Below are 18,449 nucleotides of genomic sequence, written 5' to 3'. Positions count from 1 at the left end.
GGCTGTGCAACATATTTTCAACATTTTTATGGCTCAAACTTCTATGAGTTTAAACTTATACTAAAATTAAGTACTACCCCTTTCCTAAACTATATTTATACTGATGAAATTCCAAAGTTGTATTACTATGGTAATAAACATGGAGATTATATCTGGGAACCATTAGGTAAACAAAACAAAATATCTATGAATATTAGGTATCTCCCCAAAAAAAATGTTCCTGTCATAGTCTTCATTTATCTTATGTCACATATTGATTGTTTGTTTTTATTATGTCCCTGCTGTAGGTGACGGGGCATTAAGTGTTACCCTTGACCGTCCGTCTTTCAGTCCGTCCTTTTTTCCGTCCGTCCCATTTTCGTTTGTTTGAAGCTTGAGCAGGGGTATTCATGTCCTCTTCTTTTATTAGTTTAAGAGTTTGGTGTTAATGGCAGATCATATATAGTCTCTATTTAATTTATTCACTATAAATTTTCTGACCTTGACCTCATTTGTATGGTTCAATGTTCAACATTTGATGTTTGTGGTTTGGTCCATTTCTCAGATATTATGAGCAATAGGTCATCTATATTTAGTGTAAGGAATGATTGTAAGGTAGTTGTCCTGCTGGCAGTATTTTAGATCAAATATGTGTTGTTGGTTTATGATTGTAAGGTAGTTGTCTGTCTGGCAGTATTTTAGATCAAATATGTGTTGTTGGTTTATGATTGTAAGGTAGTTGTCTGTCTGGCAGTATTTTAGATCAAATATGTGTAGTTGGTTTACGATTGTAAGGTAGTTGTCCTTCTGGCAGTATGTTAGATCAAATATGTGTAGTTGGTTTATGATTGTAAGGTAGTTGTCCTTCTGGCAGTATTTTAGATCAAATATGTGTTGTTGGTTTATGATTGTAAGGTAGTTGTCCTTCTGGCAGTATTTTAGATCAAATATGTGTTGTTGGTTTATGATTGTAAGGTAGTTGTCTTTCTGGCAGTATTTTAGATCAAATATGTGTAGTTGGTTTGTGATTGTAAGGTAGTTGTCCTTCTGGCAGTATTTTAGATCAAATATGTGTTGTTGGTTTGTGATTGTAAGGTAGTTGTCCTTCTGGCAGTATGTTAGATCAAATATGTGTTGTTGGTTTGTGATTGTAAGGTAGTTGTCCTTCTGGCAGTATGTTAGATCAAATATGTGTTGTTGGTTTATGATTGTAAGGTAGTTGTCTGTCTGGCAGTATTTTAGATCAAATATGTGTAGTTGGTTTACGATTGTAAGGTAGTTGTCCTTCTGGCAGTATTTTAGATCAAATATGTGTAGTTGGTTTGTGATTGTAAGGTAGTTGTCCTTCTGGCAGTATGTTAGATCAAATATGTGTTGTTGGTTTGTGATTGTAAGGTAGTTGTCCTTCTGGCAGTATGTTAGATCAAATATGTGTTGTTGGTTTGTGATTGTAAGGTAGTTGTCCTTCTGGCAGTATTTTAGATCAAATATGTGTTGTTGGTTTATGATTGTAAGGTAGTTGTCCTTCTGGCAGTATTTTAGATCAAATATGTGTAGTTGGTTTATGATTGTAAGGTAGTTGTCCTTCTGGCAGTATTTTAAATCAAATATGTGTAGTTGGTTTGTGATTGTAAGGTAGTTGTCCTTCTGGCAGTATGTTAGATCAAATATGTGTAGTTGGTTTGTGATTGTAAGGTAGTTGTCCTTCTGGCAGTATGTTAGATCAAATATGTGTAGTTGGTTTGTGATTGTAAGGTAGTTGTCCTTTTGGCAGTATGTTAGATCAAATATGTGTAGTTGGTTTATGATTGTAAGGTAGTTGTCTTTCTGGCAGTATTTTAGATCAAATATGTGTAGTTGGTTTATGATTGTTAGGTAGTTGTCCTTTTGGCAGTATTTTAGATCAAATATGTGTAGTTGGTTTATGATTGTAAGGTAGTTGTCTTTCTGGCAGTATTTTAGATCAAATATGTGTTGTTGGTTTATGATTGTAAGGTAGTTGTCTGTCTGGCAGTATTTTAGATCAAATATGTGTAGTTGGTTTACGATTGTAAGGTAGTTGTCCTTCTGGCAGTATTTTAGATCAAATATGTGTAGTTGGTTTGTGATTGTAAGGTAGTTGTCCTTCTGGCAGTATTTTAGATCAAATATGTGTTGTTGGTTTGTGATTGTAAGGTAGTTGTCCTTCTGGCAGTATGTTAGATCAAATATGTGTTGTTGGTTTGTGATTGTAAGGTAGTTGTCCTTCTGGCAGTATGTTAGATCAAATATGTGTTGTTGGTTTATGATTGTAAGGTAGTTGTCTGTCTGGCAGTATTTTAGATCAAATATGTGTAGTTGGTTTACGATTGTAAGGTAGTTGTCCTTCTGGCAGTATTTTAGATCAAATATGTGTAGTTGGTTTGTGATTGTAAGGTAGTTGTCCTTCTGGCAGTATGTTAGATCAAATATGTGTTGTTGGTTTGTGATTGTAAGGTAGTTGTCCTTCTGGCAGTATGTTAGATCAAATATGTGTTGTTGGTTTGTGATTGTAAGGTAGTTGTCCTTCTGGCAGTATTTTAGATCAAATATGTGTTGTTGGTTTATGATTGTAAGGTAGTTGTCCTTCTGGCAGTATTTTAGATCAAATATGTGTAGTTGGTTTATGATTGTAAGGTAGTTGTCCTTCTGGCAGTATTTTAAATCAAATATGTGTAGTTGGTTTGTGATTGTAAGGTAGTTGTCCTTCTGGCAGTATGTTAGATCAAATATGTGTAGTTGGTTTGTGATTGTAAGGTAGTTGTCCTTCTGGCAGTATGTTAGATCAAATATGTGTAGTTGGTTTGTGATTGTAAGGTAGTTGTCCTTTTGGCAGTATGTTAGATCAAATATGTGTAGTTGGTTTATGATTGTAAGGTAGTTGTCTTTCTGGCAGTATTTTAGATCAAATATGTGTAGTTGGTTTATGATTGTTAGGTAGTTGTCCTTCTGGCAGTATTTTAGATCAAATATGTGTAGTTGGTTTATGATTGTAAGGTAGTTGTCCTTCTGGCAGTATTTTAGATCAAATATGTGTAGTTGGTTTATGATTGTAAGGTAGTTGTCCTTCTGGCAGTATTTTAGATCAAATATGTGTTGTTGGTTTGTGATTGTAAGGTAGTTGTCCTTCTGGCAGTATTTTAGATCAAATATGTGTAGTTGGTTTATGATTGTAAGGTAGTTGTCCTTCTGGCAGTATTTTAGATCAAATATGTGTTGTTGGTTTGTGATTGTAAGGTAGTTGTCTTTCTGGCAGTATTTTAGATCAAATATGTGTAGTTGGTTTATGATTGTAAGGTAGTTGTCCTTCTGGCAGTATTTTAGATCAAATATGTGTAGTTGGTTTATGATTGATGGTTACACCACATTTTCTTTTACTCATCATCTACATCTTTGATTTAAACCTAACGACAATTGTATATAGTCTGGACATTATGAAATGACCAGATACGTAATACATTTCAAATTAGTGTCCAGCTTTTTGATTAGTCTACTCTGTGGTCGCGTGTCTCTTTATTGTAAAGTTGTATCATTAGAAAAAAGTAGAATGATTGTAACCTGTTTCATCATTTTATGGCTAGCCTTCAGAGACAAATTAATTGCTAGAAAATTGACCATTATTTTCTATCAATGTTTTCATCTGTCTGACAAGGGACAGGATTAACCACTGTCAATAATCATTACAATTGTCGCTGCTGATTTTCATTTAGATATTATGTTTTGTAAATATTTATCTAAGGAATTAGTAAAGGATTCTATCATGCTGATTAAAAGTTAGAGAAAGGCTATTTTGTACTAAACGACATCTCCGAGTCAGTCAGATAAAAAATATATTTATTGGATTGGCTTGAAGGAATTAATTGTTTAATTAAAGCAAGATCGAGTCAGGTCTTTTTCTACATGATTGGAAAGTCATGAGTCAATAGACCTGAAATCAAGAATAATGTACAAAAATCAGATCAGGATTTAGGTCTTTTTTAGAAAATCTAAGTATTAATGTATTTATTGTTTTGGAGTTTAGTGTGACGTCCATTTTCATTGAACTAGTACACATTTATGTTTAGGGGCCAGCTGAAGCCCGCCTCCAGCGGTGCAGGATTATTCGCTGTGTTGAAGATCCATTGGTGGCCTTGGGCTGTTTTCTTGTCTTTGGTCGGGTTGTTGTCTCTTTGACACATTCCCCATTTCCATTCTCGATTTTATTGTTAAGTACAAACACTCAACTGTTTATAGCATTAGATTTATACTTGTAAGAGTCATGATAAAATGAAAGAAACATCTGAACTAAACCACTTCAAAGTATAAGACAAAAGTGACTACCTCCACTGTGGATAAGTGAACAACACAAAATCAATCTAAGCTGTATTGTAGCCTTAACATTTTTTTTTATAAACAACAACAAATTTTATATTATACTTTCAGTGATTTAATTCACAACATCTTTTTCAACCCAATGGTTCTAAGACCAGTAGACACCCTTGTCCTTAGGTCACTCAGGTCAAGGAGGGTTGTCTCTTTGGAAATCATACCACATCTCCTTATTAGTCCCCTACCAACTAAGTCGAAGGGGACTTAAGGTTTGCTCTCTGTCCGTCTGTCTGTTCGTCCGTCAGTCCGGCAAATCAGTTTTCCACACTTTTTTCTTCGTTCTTGAAGATATTGATTTGATATTTGGTATATAGTTTTGCCATGACAAATTATACAGATCAAGTTCGAAATTTTGTTTCGGTCCAATAATTTTGTGCAGAGTTATTGTCCTTGGACTTGAAAAATTCACTCATTTAATTAGTTTTCCACACTGTTTTTAGTCATGCTTGAAGATATTGACTTGATATGAGTTTGACTGTCCCGAGTGAGACTGGTATCTTTCGTCCCTCTTTTATAGATCAAGTTCGAATTTTGTTCTGGTCTGATGATTTAGTCCAGAGTTATGGACCATAACTCTGGACCATATCTAATGTTAGAGTACTATGTTAAACCATATTTCTGTACAAAGGGAGATAACTCATTTTTTAAAAGACATTCTTTGGTAAATTATTTGAAGAATTTTTTGGCAGGTTTGTTTGTTATTTTGTATGAACTAATTTTCTGAATGCTATAAATATATATATATATATGTAACACTCAGAAACGTGTCCTTCCCCCCAAACGTGTCCGATTCCCCCAAACGTGTCCACATAACGTCACTGAACTGCAAAACATGTCTAGTTGTAAAATGGCGCCAAAGCGTGTCATTTGTATAAACGCCCAAACGTGTCCATTTATTTATTAAACACCCAAACGTGCCCAATCCCCCAAACGTGTCCATATCAAGCTTATTTCTTTTTCTTTTCCTGGAACTATCATTCGTGTCCATATTATAAATACGTATTTGGTTATTGCTTTTTCATTAAAGATACTCATTTTACTATTTCATTAAAAACTAGAAATAAATTACTTTAGGTCTTTTTTAAACCGGCAGTATAACCTGGGTAAAAGTGAGGCGTCCGTTCGGCTATGTTGGATGTAAATGTAAGCAGCCATGCACAGTTAAATTGTAGATATTAAATCGGATACCTCGTGTAGGGAGAATGTCACTTACTCAGCGCATTAAAACCTTTGTAGCAAATCACTCTTTCATAGTGCCAACAGTTGTATTTTGGAAGGCAACATTTTTTTTAAAATTTCAGCAACTTTTTAAAACGGCCTCTATTACATAACGGAGATTGAAGTAGTTTCTTACTGAAGTCATAAAAAAATGTCCATATTATAAATACGTAGTTTATTTGGTTATTGCTTTTTCATTAACGTATAATCATTTTACTATTTCATTAAAAAATAGAAATGAATTACTTTAGATCTTTTTTAAACTGGCAGTATAACCTGGGTAAAAGTGGGGGCGTCAGTTTCGGCCTAAATTTTTTACATTAAAATCCCAACTAGAGTTAATCCCGAATAACCGTAAAAAAATAGGCCAAATCCTAAACTCCCGGTATGATGATAGAACCTTCATTTGTATCTACAGTATTTATTGTTAACATAATGTCGTTCAAATAATGCATGAAATATTTGGCACCGGACGTTATGTCTCTTGTTCGTGTGTCTTTAGTGATGCTCGAAACCTAAAATTTATTAAAAAACCTGATAACCAGTTTATGATTTGAAGAGCTTTTAAAATATCAGAACTGTTGAAAAAAGGGAAGTCAATTCTGCTGAAAGACCGCCGTGCAATATTCGAATTAATATAACAGTTACAGGCATCATCGGAATTTATTAGTACAAAATAATTTACATAGTTTAATTCAACTGTACTAGAATTATTTGTATGTTCGCTCTAAAAGAGCATGAAATACTTGCAACTGGACAATAAGCAATTTCAGTCAAACGTTAATTCATATGTTACAGATTAAATTTGCAATTATGATAATCATAAACAACCGGCATTGAACAAACTTATGCTAACAAATGACTACCTCATCATCAACTGTTTCCCCCATCACAGAATTGCCGTAAACGTTATTGATTTCATTTAGGACATGCATGTATTGGCGCTAAAAGACGTGAGACGTTCTGGCGTTAAACAGTGGACACGTTTTGGAGAATAACAATTATCGGACACGTTTGGGGGTTTTGAAATCGGACACGTTTGTGCGATATCAACTTTTATGGACACGTTTGGGGGAAATAGACACGTTTGGGGGAATCGGACACGTTTGGGGGGATGGACACGTTTGGGAGTGTTACATATATATAAAAAAAAAATTATGAAATGAAATCCTTTAATTAGATAATAATCTATTTTTATTAATGTATGTATTACATTACATTGTGTAGATAAAAATTGTTGACATTTTATAGATAAGTTACAAATCTGTATTAGTTTGTGACAAATAAAAGAAAAAATATTTGGAACTAATAATTATATTTGATTATAATTTGAAAATAGATATACACTGTATTACATCATATCTAATTTTAGAGAACTATTAATCATATCTAATGTTAAAGTGTTTTCCACACTTTTTTTCATCATGCTTGAAGATATTGATTGATAATTGGTATATAGTTTTATCATGACAAGTTATACAGATCAAGAAATTTTGTTTCGGTCCGATAATTTTGTGCTGTGTTATTGTCCTTGGACTTGAAAAATTCTCTCATTTAATCAGTTTTCCACACTGTTTTTAGTCATGCTTGAAGATATTGACTTGATATTTTCTTTTTGTTTACACCATGACAAGTTATAGAACAAGTTAGCTTTTTGTTCCAGTATAATGAATTTTTACCCGGTAGGGGACTATGTATTACCATGCAATACTCTCAGAATGCTTGTTTTATATTGGAAAACATTGGTACTTGTGATATATTGTAAAAAGAGATTTTCATAATGAATGAGGTTACATGCTTTGTCAAATGTGAGTAGTCATTAGGACTATCTTTAACTTAAAACATTAATAGACCTTCCCCCAACACAAGTATTATGAAATCATTTTCTAGTGTCAGAGACATCAACCCAACAAATCCTTGAAGATAAAAAACTGAAGATCATTAGTTCAGAATATTTGCATTGTCTAATGGTTACCTTTAGTTTAATACTTATTTTCTTCTTGGACAGTTTCTTGACCAAGTCTGTAGAAACTTTGGCACTGAAACCAAAAATTAGTTCCAGCTTTTAGAGAATACTCATTTTTGAGGTCGATTACTTTTTAAATCAAGATAATGGAAAGTATGTTAACAAAGTATAGAAATATAGAATAATTCTATTCCTAAACATTCTGTTTTCTAATTTCAGCCCTCATGATGGTGGAGGGGACAGAGCAGGAGGGGGAAGGAAAGCCCCAAAGGTAAGACTTGAGAAACAGGTTATTTTAAAAGGATCTGCATCTGGGATTTCAGTAGTTTAAAGCCTCATAGAAATAGTATGATTGCCAATGAGACAGTTTTCCACCAGAGACCATATGACGTAGAAATTAGCAGTTTATTTGTATTTTAGGTAATACCTCTTAGTGGCGGATTCAAATTGGATGTATAGGGCTTACTCCTTTGAATAAAAAAGATTATAATGTTTGGCATAACATGTTAAAAGGTACACTTGGTACTGCTCTATGGTCGGGTTGTTGTCTCTTTGACACATTCTTCATTTCCATTCTCAATTTTACTTGGCACTATTTTTATTTTTTAATGAGGACATCTTGAGCGCTTACACATTTATGGAAGTCCTCACCAATGAATATTCACTGTTGTGTAAGTTGGAAATAACACAGTTTACACTGAGTTCAGTTTTGACAGGTTTTACTGTATATGAAGTACATGTGAAATGAAAATTTTAAAGCAATGCTGAACATTGTGAATTATGAGGGTCTGGTTTACAGATTAGAGAATAATAGTCAAAAAGTGCAGAATAAGGGTTAAAATAGATCAAGAATAGAGAATAAAGGAGTGCTGAAAAATGAAGAATAGAGAATAAAGGTCAGAATGAATAAAGAATAGTCTAAAAAATAAAGAAATAAGGAATGAAGGACCCTCCATCCAGACCCTTAATTATGTTATACTGGTATTACCAAATGTAATTTTGTCCAAAATCAGCAGACGTCAGTGGGTTTAATGTGTCAACAGAGAGCTACATTAAAGAGAAAATATAACACATTATGAAAGGTTATACCAGCATAAAACTATGGATCTTGGAATATAAAAGTGCATAGAGTTAATACATATTGTCAAATTAAATCCAGTAGAATGTCACCATGATATTTTAGTGGAAACTTAAATTACATAGGCAGAATTAAATGATTTTATAGCACTCTGTGGAGCAACAGAGAGAGAAAAAATTAGTATTACGTAACATACTTGGCCATCTAGTTGTTTGAAAGTATTGATTTTCATTGTTGAAGGCTTAAAGTGAGAATGATGCAATCTAAAAGCTAACACTCTGTGTATTGGAATTTGATTGAATAATTAGAAATTGTATGGCATTATTTAGATAGTATATATTTTAATTTTATTTACTGGCTCAGTCAAAAAAAGTCAGATGAGGAGATAGGATTACCAATGAGACAACTCTCCACCAGAGACCAATTGACGTAAATGTCTTCTTTAGGAATTGTCACCCAGGGAGCTTCAAATGCAGGCAGTCATTGGTTAATCTCCAGTATTGTCAAATCAAAGACATAAGAATTAATATTTATTGTTTTTTTGTCTTTCGGTTTGCGTATTGATGATGACATTATATAAAAGTCAGGAGGTTTGAAATGATTGCCAATGAGACAACTGTCCACTGAAGACCAAAGTCAGGAGGTTTGAAATGATTGCCAATGAGACAACTATCCACTAAAGACCAAAGTCTGGAGGTTTGATATGATTACCAATGAGACAACTATCCATGAAGACCAAAGTCAGGAGGTTTGATATGATTGCCAATGAGACAACTATCCACTGAAGACCAAAGTCAGGAGGTTTGATATGATTGCTAACGAGACAACTATCCACTGAAGACCAAAGTCAGGAGGTTTGATATGATTGCCAACGAGACAACTATCCACTGAGGACCAAAGTCAGGAGGTTTGATATGATTGCCAACGAGACAACTATCCACTGGAGACCAAAGTCAGGAGGTTTGATATGATTGCCAACGAGACAACTATCCACTGAAGACCAAAGTCAGGAGGTTTGATATGATTGCCAATGAGACAACTATCCACTGAAGGATGTGGATGTAAATAACTACACAGACTTCAACAATGAGCAACACTCATACCATATAGTAAGGTATATTAGACACAAAGGGTGACAGAATACAAACAATAGCCATAGAGAAACCCTAAATCCTGTTTTACACTAAAATAATAAACATTTTACTTATTTAACAATAAAAGCATTCAAAAAACAACCACTGGATTACAGACTCTTTGCCTTGGACCTGCTCATTAAGAATACATTATCCTAAATAAGTACCTTATGTTTGTTCTTGGACATTAAACTTTTATCAATCAATCAAATATAGTAATGTTATTCTGTTCCATTGTAATGTTATTCTGTTCCATTGTAATGTTATTCTGTTTCATTGTAATGTGTTATTCTGTTTCATTGTAATGTTATTCTGTTCCATTGTAATGTTATTCTGTTTCATTGTAATGTTATTCTGTTCCATTGTAATGTGTTATTCTGTTCCATTGTAATGTTATTCTGTTCCATTGTAATGTTATTCTGTTTCATTGTAATGGTATTTTGTTTCATTGTAATATTATTCTGTTCCATTGTAATGTTATTCTGTTCCATTGTAATGTTATTCTGTTTCATTGTAATGTTATTCTGTTAACAGTGTAATGTGTTATTCTGTTCCATTGTAATGTTATTCTGTTCCATTGTAATGTTATTCTGTTCCATTGTAATGTGTTATTCTGTTCCATTGTAATGTTATTCTGTTCCATTGTAATGTTATTCTGTTTTATTGTAATGTTATTCTGTTTCATTATAATGTTATTCTTTTTCATTGTAGACTTTTGCCTTTGATCACTGTTTCTGGTCTATTGATGAAAACAATCCAAAATTTGCAGGTAAGTTTACAGTGTGTAGATACCTGTAGCTGGTAGATTCAAAACATGGCACAAGCTGTATGTTGGTTCAAGCAGTATGGGATCAAGTAAAATACAGGTTTAAATAATGGTATTTGTAGTGGGTATCTGTCATCTGTAATTCTGCAATGACTGATATGTCTAAACAGATGTTTCACTCCAATTAAAGAATTAAAATGGTTTAATGGCAAATTAATTACTATCACAACCCCCCCCCCCCCTCCCCCCCTCCAAAAAAAAAAGAAAGAAAAAGAAAAGAAACAATCAAAAGACAGCAGTAATCTGCACATATAACTTTATCTTGATCATGAGTAACACAAACCTCAATATTAGCGATTTGTTAATGCTGAAAGGGGAAGCTGTTTCTGCTCCCTGTTTGACACCTCTCATTTTGTAAATTGATGACTAAACAATTTTAAGTCTTATGTGGTGAAACACCATGAATATGGAAAGTAAGATATGTAGTTAGGGCTTTAACAAATGAAACATACCTAAATATAAGGACCAGAGACTAAAGGGCATTGATATAAGCAACTATGGGTCACTCTATGGCCTTCAAGATCATCAATAAAATTCTAACAGCAAACACAAGATCTAGAGTCAAGTATGATGGAAGTTCTAATTTGGCATACAATTTAGAAATAATACAAGTCAGACTTTCTTTTTTTCAAGAAACATGTTTATTCCTCAATTTAGAAAATGGCAAGAATCAGACTTTCATGATGGTTCACAAAACATCTGTCTGACTGTCTTCTGAAAATTGCATACATATAATTCCACAGCTGACATAGGTATTTTACCATCATAACTGTTGAGTAAACATTAACTGTGGAATTTTAATGCAAGGTAAAAATTAGTGTAAACATTGGAGAAGATACAAGACATATAACACAGGCCTCAAGTACAGATTTTTAGATTTACTGATAACAAGAAAAATATGATCCTGTCTTTTTAAAATGTTTTTTTTTGGAAAAAATTCATAAAAAGTTTTAGAATAAATGAAAATAACTTCCATGAGTATATGCGTTTCTCTTGATAAGATAATTCAGTAATGTGTAACATATTTTTCTTTACTGTTATGTTTCTGAGCCATAGGGAGCCAGAGGAACTGAACATTTTCTCCAATCCAATACAGTTTTGATATAAAAATTAAGAAGATGTGGTATGATTGCCAATGAGACAACTCTCCACAAGAGAACAAATGATGTAAAAGTAAGCAACTGTAAGTCACTGTATGGCCTTCAACAATGAGCAAAACCCATATGGCACACAGTAAGCTATAAAAGGCCCCGAAATGACAAATGTAAAACAATTGAAACGTGAAAACTAATGACCTGATTTTTGTACAAACCAAAAAACAAATATGATATACAGCAACAAACGACAACCACTGAATAACAGGCTTCTAACTTGGGACAAGTACATGCAGAATGGAATGGGGTTAAGCGTATTACCATCTAGTGCATACACCTTTTTAAGTAGTATAATAGAGTTTTGTGCTGTTTAAAGATAAGGAGATGTGGTATGAGTAAGAATGAGATAGCTTAAAAGCAAGGATGTAAGCAAGTACCACTGTACAGCCTTCAACAATGTTCAAAACCTATACCACATATTGTCAGCTTTTAAAGCACTGATATGACAAAAGTTAAAAACAATTCTAATGAGAAAACTAACATACTGATTCATATTAAAAAATTAAGACAAAACTGCCTCAACAGTTTCATATAAAACAAATCACTTCCTATAATGTTTGTTTGTCTTGACTTAATTGCTATTTACCCTGAAGATAATTGTCAATGGATGAGTGGTGTAAAATCTTTGTAGATTGACCTCCTTAACCTACAGTTCAAGGTTCAGCAGAAAAAACACATTTTATTGTTGACCTGCTGTTTTCTTCTTCAATAAAGGCTTCATATGTTATCTAATTACAGTTCACGTTTCTACAATTCTTTTGACAATGGTGGACAAAAAAATACACGACCAATTACAGACAGCAATTCAATTTAATAAACTCAACCAAATTAATGCCATGAAAGTCAGTGTAATTGACACGAAGAAAAGTTGCTTTCTAATATTAGCTGGTCTTATCATTTTACTTGGCAAAACAGTTACATTGTGGATTTTCTTAATTGATTTTTGTAAGAAAAAATATGAATAATGTTTTAACTCTCAAGTGGTATTGATTGAATTATGCCTTCATGTTTTTTTTTTTAATTCAATTGTAAGATGATTACTGACTCCCATATTAAATCTTATTGATATTTATAAAAACTCCTGTATTAAATCTTGTTGATATTTATAAAAACTCCAGTATTGAATCTTCTTGGTATTGTGGAAAATTATAGATTTTACTGGCCTGCTTTTAGCAAAAGCTTTCATTTGATTAATCACTTATTCTGAGGTTATTTTCTTAATTAAAAGATATGTAAATTTCAGTTTTTTTTATCAATGGCATCATCTTCATCAAATATATACCAAGTCTCTTATTTTTTCTGTTTTAAAAGGAAAAAAAACCCATTATGTTGTTTTCCCTTCCCTGAACTTTTTTCTTTTTTTTTTCTTTTGATAGATTTTTGCTTTTATTGGCAGCGTATAGAAATTTATATTTAGAAAATGTTTGATTTATATTTTGCGCAGGTAAAATACATTTAATATGGTTAATTAAGTGACTCACCTCAATAACAACTTTGTAAAACAATTATTGAAAAAAATGACTTTTTAAGTTTTCTTCATTAATATCACATTGAGCAGGAGCTACTAACCTCGCCAGCAGTTTACTGCTATTTTTATACGACTGCAAAAAAATTTTTGTGGTCGTATGACGTTGGCGTCATCGTCGTCGTCCGAAGACACATTAGTTTTCGCACTCTAACTTTAGTTTAAGTGAATGGATCTCAATGAAATTTTACCATAAGGTTCAATACCACAAAAGGAAGGTGGGGATTGATTTTGGGGGTTATGGTACTAACAGTTAAGGAATGAGGGGCCAAAAAGGGGCCAAAAATAAGCATTTTTGTAACTTCCAGACATAACTTGTGTGTAAGTGTATGGATCTCTCTGACATTGTACCACAAGGTTTCATATCACATAGGGAATACTGGGATTGATTTTGGTGGTAATTGCCTCCAAATTTTAGGAATTAGGGGTCAAAAAGGGGCAAAAACAAGCATTTTTCTAGTTTCATGACAATAACTTGTGTGTAAGTGTATGAATCTCTCTGACATTGTATCACAAGGTTCCATATCACAAAGGGAATACTGGGATTGATTTTGGGGGTAATTTCCTCCAAATTTTAGGAATTAGGGACCAAAAAGGGGCAAAAAACAAGCATTTTTCTAGTTTCAGGACAATAACTTGTTTGTAAGTGTATGGATCTTTACGAAATTGTACTACAAGGTTCCATATCACAAAGGGAAAGCTGGAATGGAGTTTGGGGGTAATTGCCCAAAAAGTTTAGGAATAAGGGGCCAAAAAGGGGCAAAAAATAAGCATTTTTCTAGTTTCCAGACAATAACTTGTGTTCAAGTGTATGGATCTCTCTGAAATTGTACTGCAAGGTACCATACCACAAAGGGAAGGCTGGGATTGATTTTTGGGGTAATTCCCTTAAAATTTTAGTAATTAGGGGCCATAAAAGGGCAAAAAAACAAGCATTTTTCTAGTTTCAGGACAATAACTTGTGTGTAAGTGTATGGATCTTTATGAAATTGTACTGCAAGGTTCCATATCACAAAGGGAAAGCTGGGTTTGAGTTTGGGGGTAATTGCCCTAAACGTTTAGGAATTTGGGGCCAAAAAGGGGCCAAAAAACAAGCATTTTTCTAGTTTCCAGACAATAACTTGTGTTCAAGTGAATGGATCTCTCTGAAATTGTACTGCAAGGTACCATACCACAAAGGGAAAGCTGGGATTGAGTTTGGGGGTGATGAATCACAAGGGGGTTCAAAAAATTTGGGGGGGGGGATTTTTTTTTTCCTTTTTTTTCTTTAAAATTTTCCATTTTAAATTGGTTATTTCTGATTTGTATATAAAAGCAAATAATAATGATATGGTTTGAATACTCAATTATAGGTAAATTAAAAATTTTTAAGTTCTTAGACCACTTTCATTCTGTGTCAGAAACCTATGCTGTGTCAAATATTTAATTACAATCCAAATTCAGTGCTGTATCAAGCTTGAATGTTGTGTCCATACTTGCCCCAACTGTTCAGGGTTCGACCTCTGCGGTCGTATCAAGCTGCGCCCCAGCGGAGCATTTTATTAATTTTATTAGGAGGGGGCATTAAATTTTACCCTTGTCTATCTATACGTCCGTCTGTCCATCTACCTGTATGTCCCCAAATTAGTTTCCATTCTCAAACTTAAGTTTGCCTCAACCAAATGTTATGAAACTTGTACACAATGCTTATTACCACCAAACACAGATCAAGTTTGAATTTTGGTGTCATCACTTTTACTGTTCTAGAGTTATGCCCCTTTACAAATGGAGTAATTGCTGAATTTTCCGTTTCGGTTCTCTAACTTAAGATTGCCTCAACCAAAAGTTATGAAACTTATACACAATGCTTATTACCACAAAACTCAGATCAAGTATGAATTGGGTAGCGTCACTTTTACCGTTCTTGAGTTATATCCCTTTCTAATGTAATATGCAAGCTGGGGAATTTATTTGTCTAGTGTTATGTTGATAAAAAATATTATTTGTAGGTTTTCTGTTCATTTTGGTTGTAATGTTATCTTTCCTTCTTGGACATTGGCTGATTCAAGTGGGGTGTAGAGGGTGTATGACCCCCTCCCTGATCGAAAAAAAAAATCATTTTTTGACCTAAAATCATCCAAAAATTCACCAACTTTCATTTAGCCCTATAATTCTGCCACAGTTGGACATGATCTGCATATTGTAAAAGACTGTCATGATAAACTGGTTTCATGAAAAAAAAAGTTTGTAATGTGATCTGTAGAAAGGCCACCTACTTATAAAGCAGACATTTTTCCCTTTATTTTAGGTATAGGTATGACTTTCCTAGTCACCTCCCCCTAAAAAACGGTATTCCTGTTTCCTGCCCTGTTCCTAGCATTAATTTTCATGCCTACTCTAACACATTGTATGAATTTTTTTGGTTAAGTACCATTAAAGAGGCATAAGGTTGGAGTTGAAATATGATTCTTTTTGTTTCGAGTATTAATAAAAGCGGAATTTTGAAATAATATTTTGTTATAAGCATTTAGTTCAGCCCAAATTTGTCAAAATAAGCTCAAAAACATTGCTGATGTATTATTGAATTGCAAGTGAATAATTATCTTTTGGAGTAAATAACTTATAATTTTTCAGTATGATAAAAGCATTAAATTTAAGTGAATTTCATAATTTCTGAAATGGTGCTTTGCGGGCCATGTTATAATCTATACATATTTATATTTATTTTGATATTGGGTATAAGACTGTCAGCAGTCTTTGGAGGTCATCTCGATGGTTGATTAGAAGGCATCTAGACTGAAATATGCAGGAAATGCTGATATATATTATTTAAGCAATGCATTGTCAATTGTTTGTTTTAGACTTTTTGTAATTTGGATATCCTTTTAGTATGTTATACATCCAATATGTGTATTTGAGTCAAATCAGTGAACATGAATTTGTCAGCTAATGCCCCTTTAAAGTCAAGAATGATTAGGGTAACTATGTTACTATGTAGTGATGTAAAATAGTTTTTAAAATTTTTTGTAAATAAAATTGTTTGACCTACCTACCTACCCTTTTTTGTAGGGCAGGAGGCAGGAAACAAGCCATGTATTTTTTTTTTTTTGCCCTTGCACTTACGGTCAAATGTATTATCATATTTATTATGGAATAAATATCTGTTATCTTACAAATATTGATCAAATATTCTGTAAAATAAGTTTAAAAAATTAATTTGTACTTTGAAGTGGTAAACCTCACCTTTCAAACTCATGGTGCATTTGTAAATTGATCAGACCATCATTGACAATATTATTACTTACTTAATTTCTGTGAAAATTTGATATGAAAAGATTTATTTTTTTTACTTCATCTTTTAAAAAAAAAGGGTGAAATTAGCAGAGAAACTTTAGAATGAAATCATCTCAATAACAACACCGGCTTAATGTTAACAAATGTTTTGGAAATTTTTTCAGCTGGACAGATATTATGTCCCTTTATTTAAAATATTTTCAAATTTGTTGCACAAATCTTGAATTGAATTATTTCCCCTTACTTTTTACTGTTTACTTTTTCTTTATTATTGTAAAGATGTCTTTTAATTATCAAAAATGTTTGGGTTATAAATAAACAATGATCAATACACAACTCTTATAAATAAAAAGAAGTGAAAAGGATATTGGTTATAATTAAAAAAAATAAATCATATATGAGTTAAAAACCTTTTTTCTGCTACCAGCAAAAAAGGATAAACAATTTTATTTTTTTGTCAAGTTATGTCGAGAATTTTAGACAAATTAAGACAAAATTCAGAAAAAAAAACAATTTTGATTCCACCTAAGTGTGGATAATATAATTTGTTTAATAATCTCATGCTTGTAATATTTTATTCCATTCTAAAGCGTTTCAAAAGCTTGAAAATTTCTTTATTGTAATAAGTAGTTGTGGTGTATGACAATATTCTTAATTGCCAAAAGCGGACTTCTATTTAAAGTGAAGCTTTTGAAAAATCAAAAAAATGTTTGACCAGGACAAAGATAATGTTGACCATAAGAGAAAGATGTTTAACATCTCTTGAGAATTGGATATCAGTTGATATTAACTCTTTCTATGTTGTGATGTTAGACTATTGTTTCAAGTAGGGTGAAGGTTGGCGCCTATTAAAACGTTTAAACCTGCTGCATTTGTTTGCACCTGTCCTAAGTCAGGAACCTGATGTTCATTGGTTGTCCTTTGTTGGTGTGGTTCATAAGTGTTTTTCGTTTTTTATATAGATTAGACCGTTGGTTTTCCTGTTTGAATGGTTTTACATTAGTCATTTTTGGGGCAATTTATAGCTTGCTGTTCGGTGTGAGCCAAGGCTCTGTGTTGAAGACCGTACCTTACCTATAATGGTTGACTTTTACAAATTGTGACTTGGATGGAGAGTTGTCTCATTGGCACTCATACCACATCTTCTTATATCTATTATATACTGTAAATTCATTTATTATTGCGTGCATTTATTATTGCGATTTTTCAAAAATGGACAAGAATGGGAGTTCAATTTTTGCGATTTTAGAAAAATCTACATATAGATCAATGGTTTAACTATCTAAATGTGAATTCTTATTATTGAATACTAACCGAGTCACATTATTCACATTAATATAAACCTCACAATAATTTCTGAATTTACAGTAATGATTTTCTTTAATTGTGTATGTAATCTGCACATGTCCATGATGTCTGTCAAATAAAACTGTCAACATTAGGATGCTTAATTCTGTATGTTCATTTAATTTGCTGAAAGATGCAATACCAAGAATAGTCTAATCTTCAGAATATATGATATAAACAAATATTTGATAAATGGCAAATCTTTAAAAGATACCTTTTTCGCAATATCAAGGCATGACAAATTATTATACTTGCCTATATACATTTTGGCGAGAAAGAATAATCTACAGATATAATACAGACTGTAGTTTCAATAACTAATGAATTCTGGGAAATGGCTTTTATAAAATGATTAAATATAATATTTCTGACAATAATTGATATTGTTATTGACGTTTGACAAGTTTTATTACCAATATATTTTGATTGAAGCTTTTATATCATATTGTTCCTTTAATGTATATTATATAAAACAGTGAAATCAGACAAAACTGAACTTTCATAGAACCTACAAATACTACTCATTTAGTTATGTATTGCAAGTCATAATACTCAATATTTTGA

At 32.6% G+C, this 18,449-nt stretch overlaps 1 protein-coding gene across 5 annotated transcripts in view; it reads left to right on the top strand.

The window, feature by feature from the left end:
* LOC127722989 (kinesin-like protein KIF13B) overlaps positions 1 to 18,449 on the top strand; it is a 190,781-nt gene that overhangs the window by 60,330 nt on the left and 112,002 nt on the right. For all 5 annotated transcript variants that reach the window (XM_052229394.1, XM_052229396.1, XM_052229395.1 and 2 more), the window contains 2 exons: positions 7,769 to 7,820; positions 10,472 to 10,529. In XM_052229394.1, the coding sequence (XP_052085354.1) occupies positions 7,769 to 7,820; positions 10,472 to 10,529 (110 nt within the window). The remainder of the gene's footprint in view (positions 1 to 7,768; positions 7,821 to 10,471; positions 10,530 to 18,449) is intronic.

Source organism: Mytilus californianus, unplaced genomic scaffold (assembly GCF_021869535.1).
Source record: "Mytilus californianus isolate M0D057914Y unplaced genomic scaffold, xbMytCali1.0.p SCAF_13, whole genome shotgun sequence".
NCBI classification, from domain to species: domain Eukaryota; kingdom Metazoa; phylum Mollusca; class Bivalvia; order Mytilida; family Mytilidae; genus Mytilus; species Mytilus californianus.
Note: the sequence above shows the minus strand (reverse complement) of the source record. Positions and strands in the feature narration are given on the sequence as shown.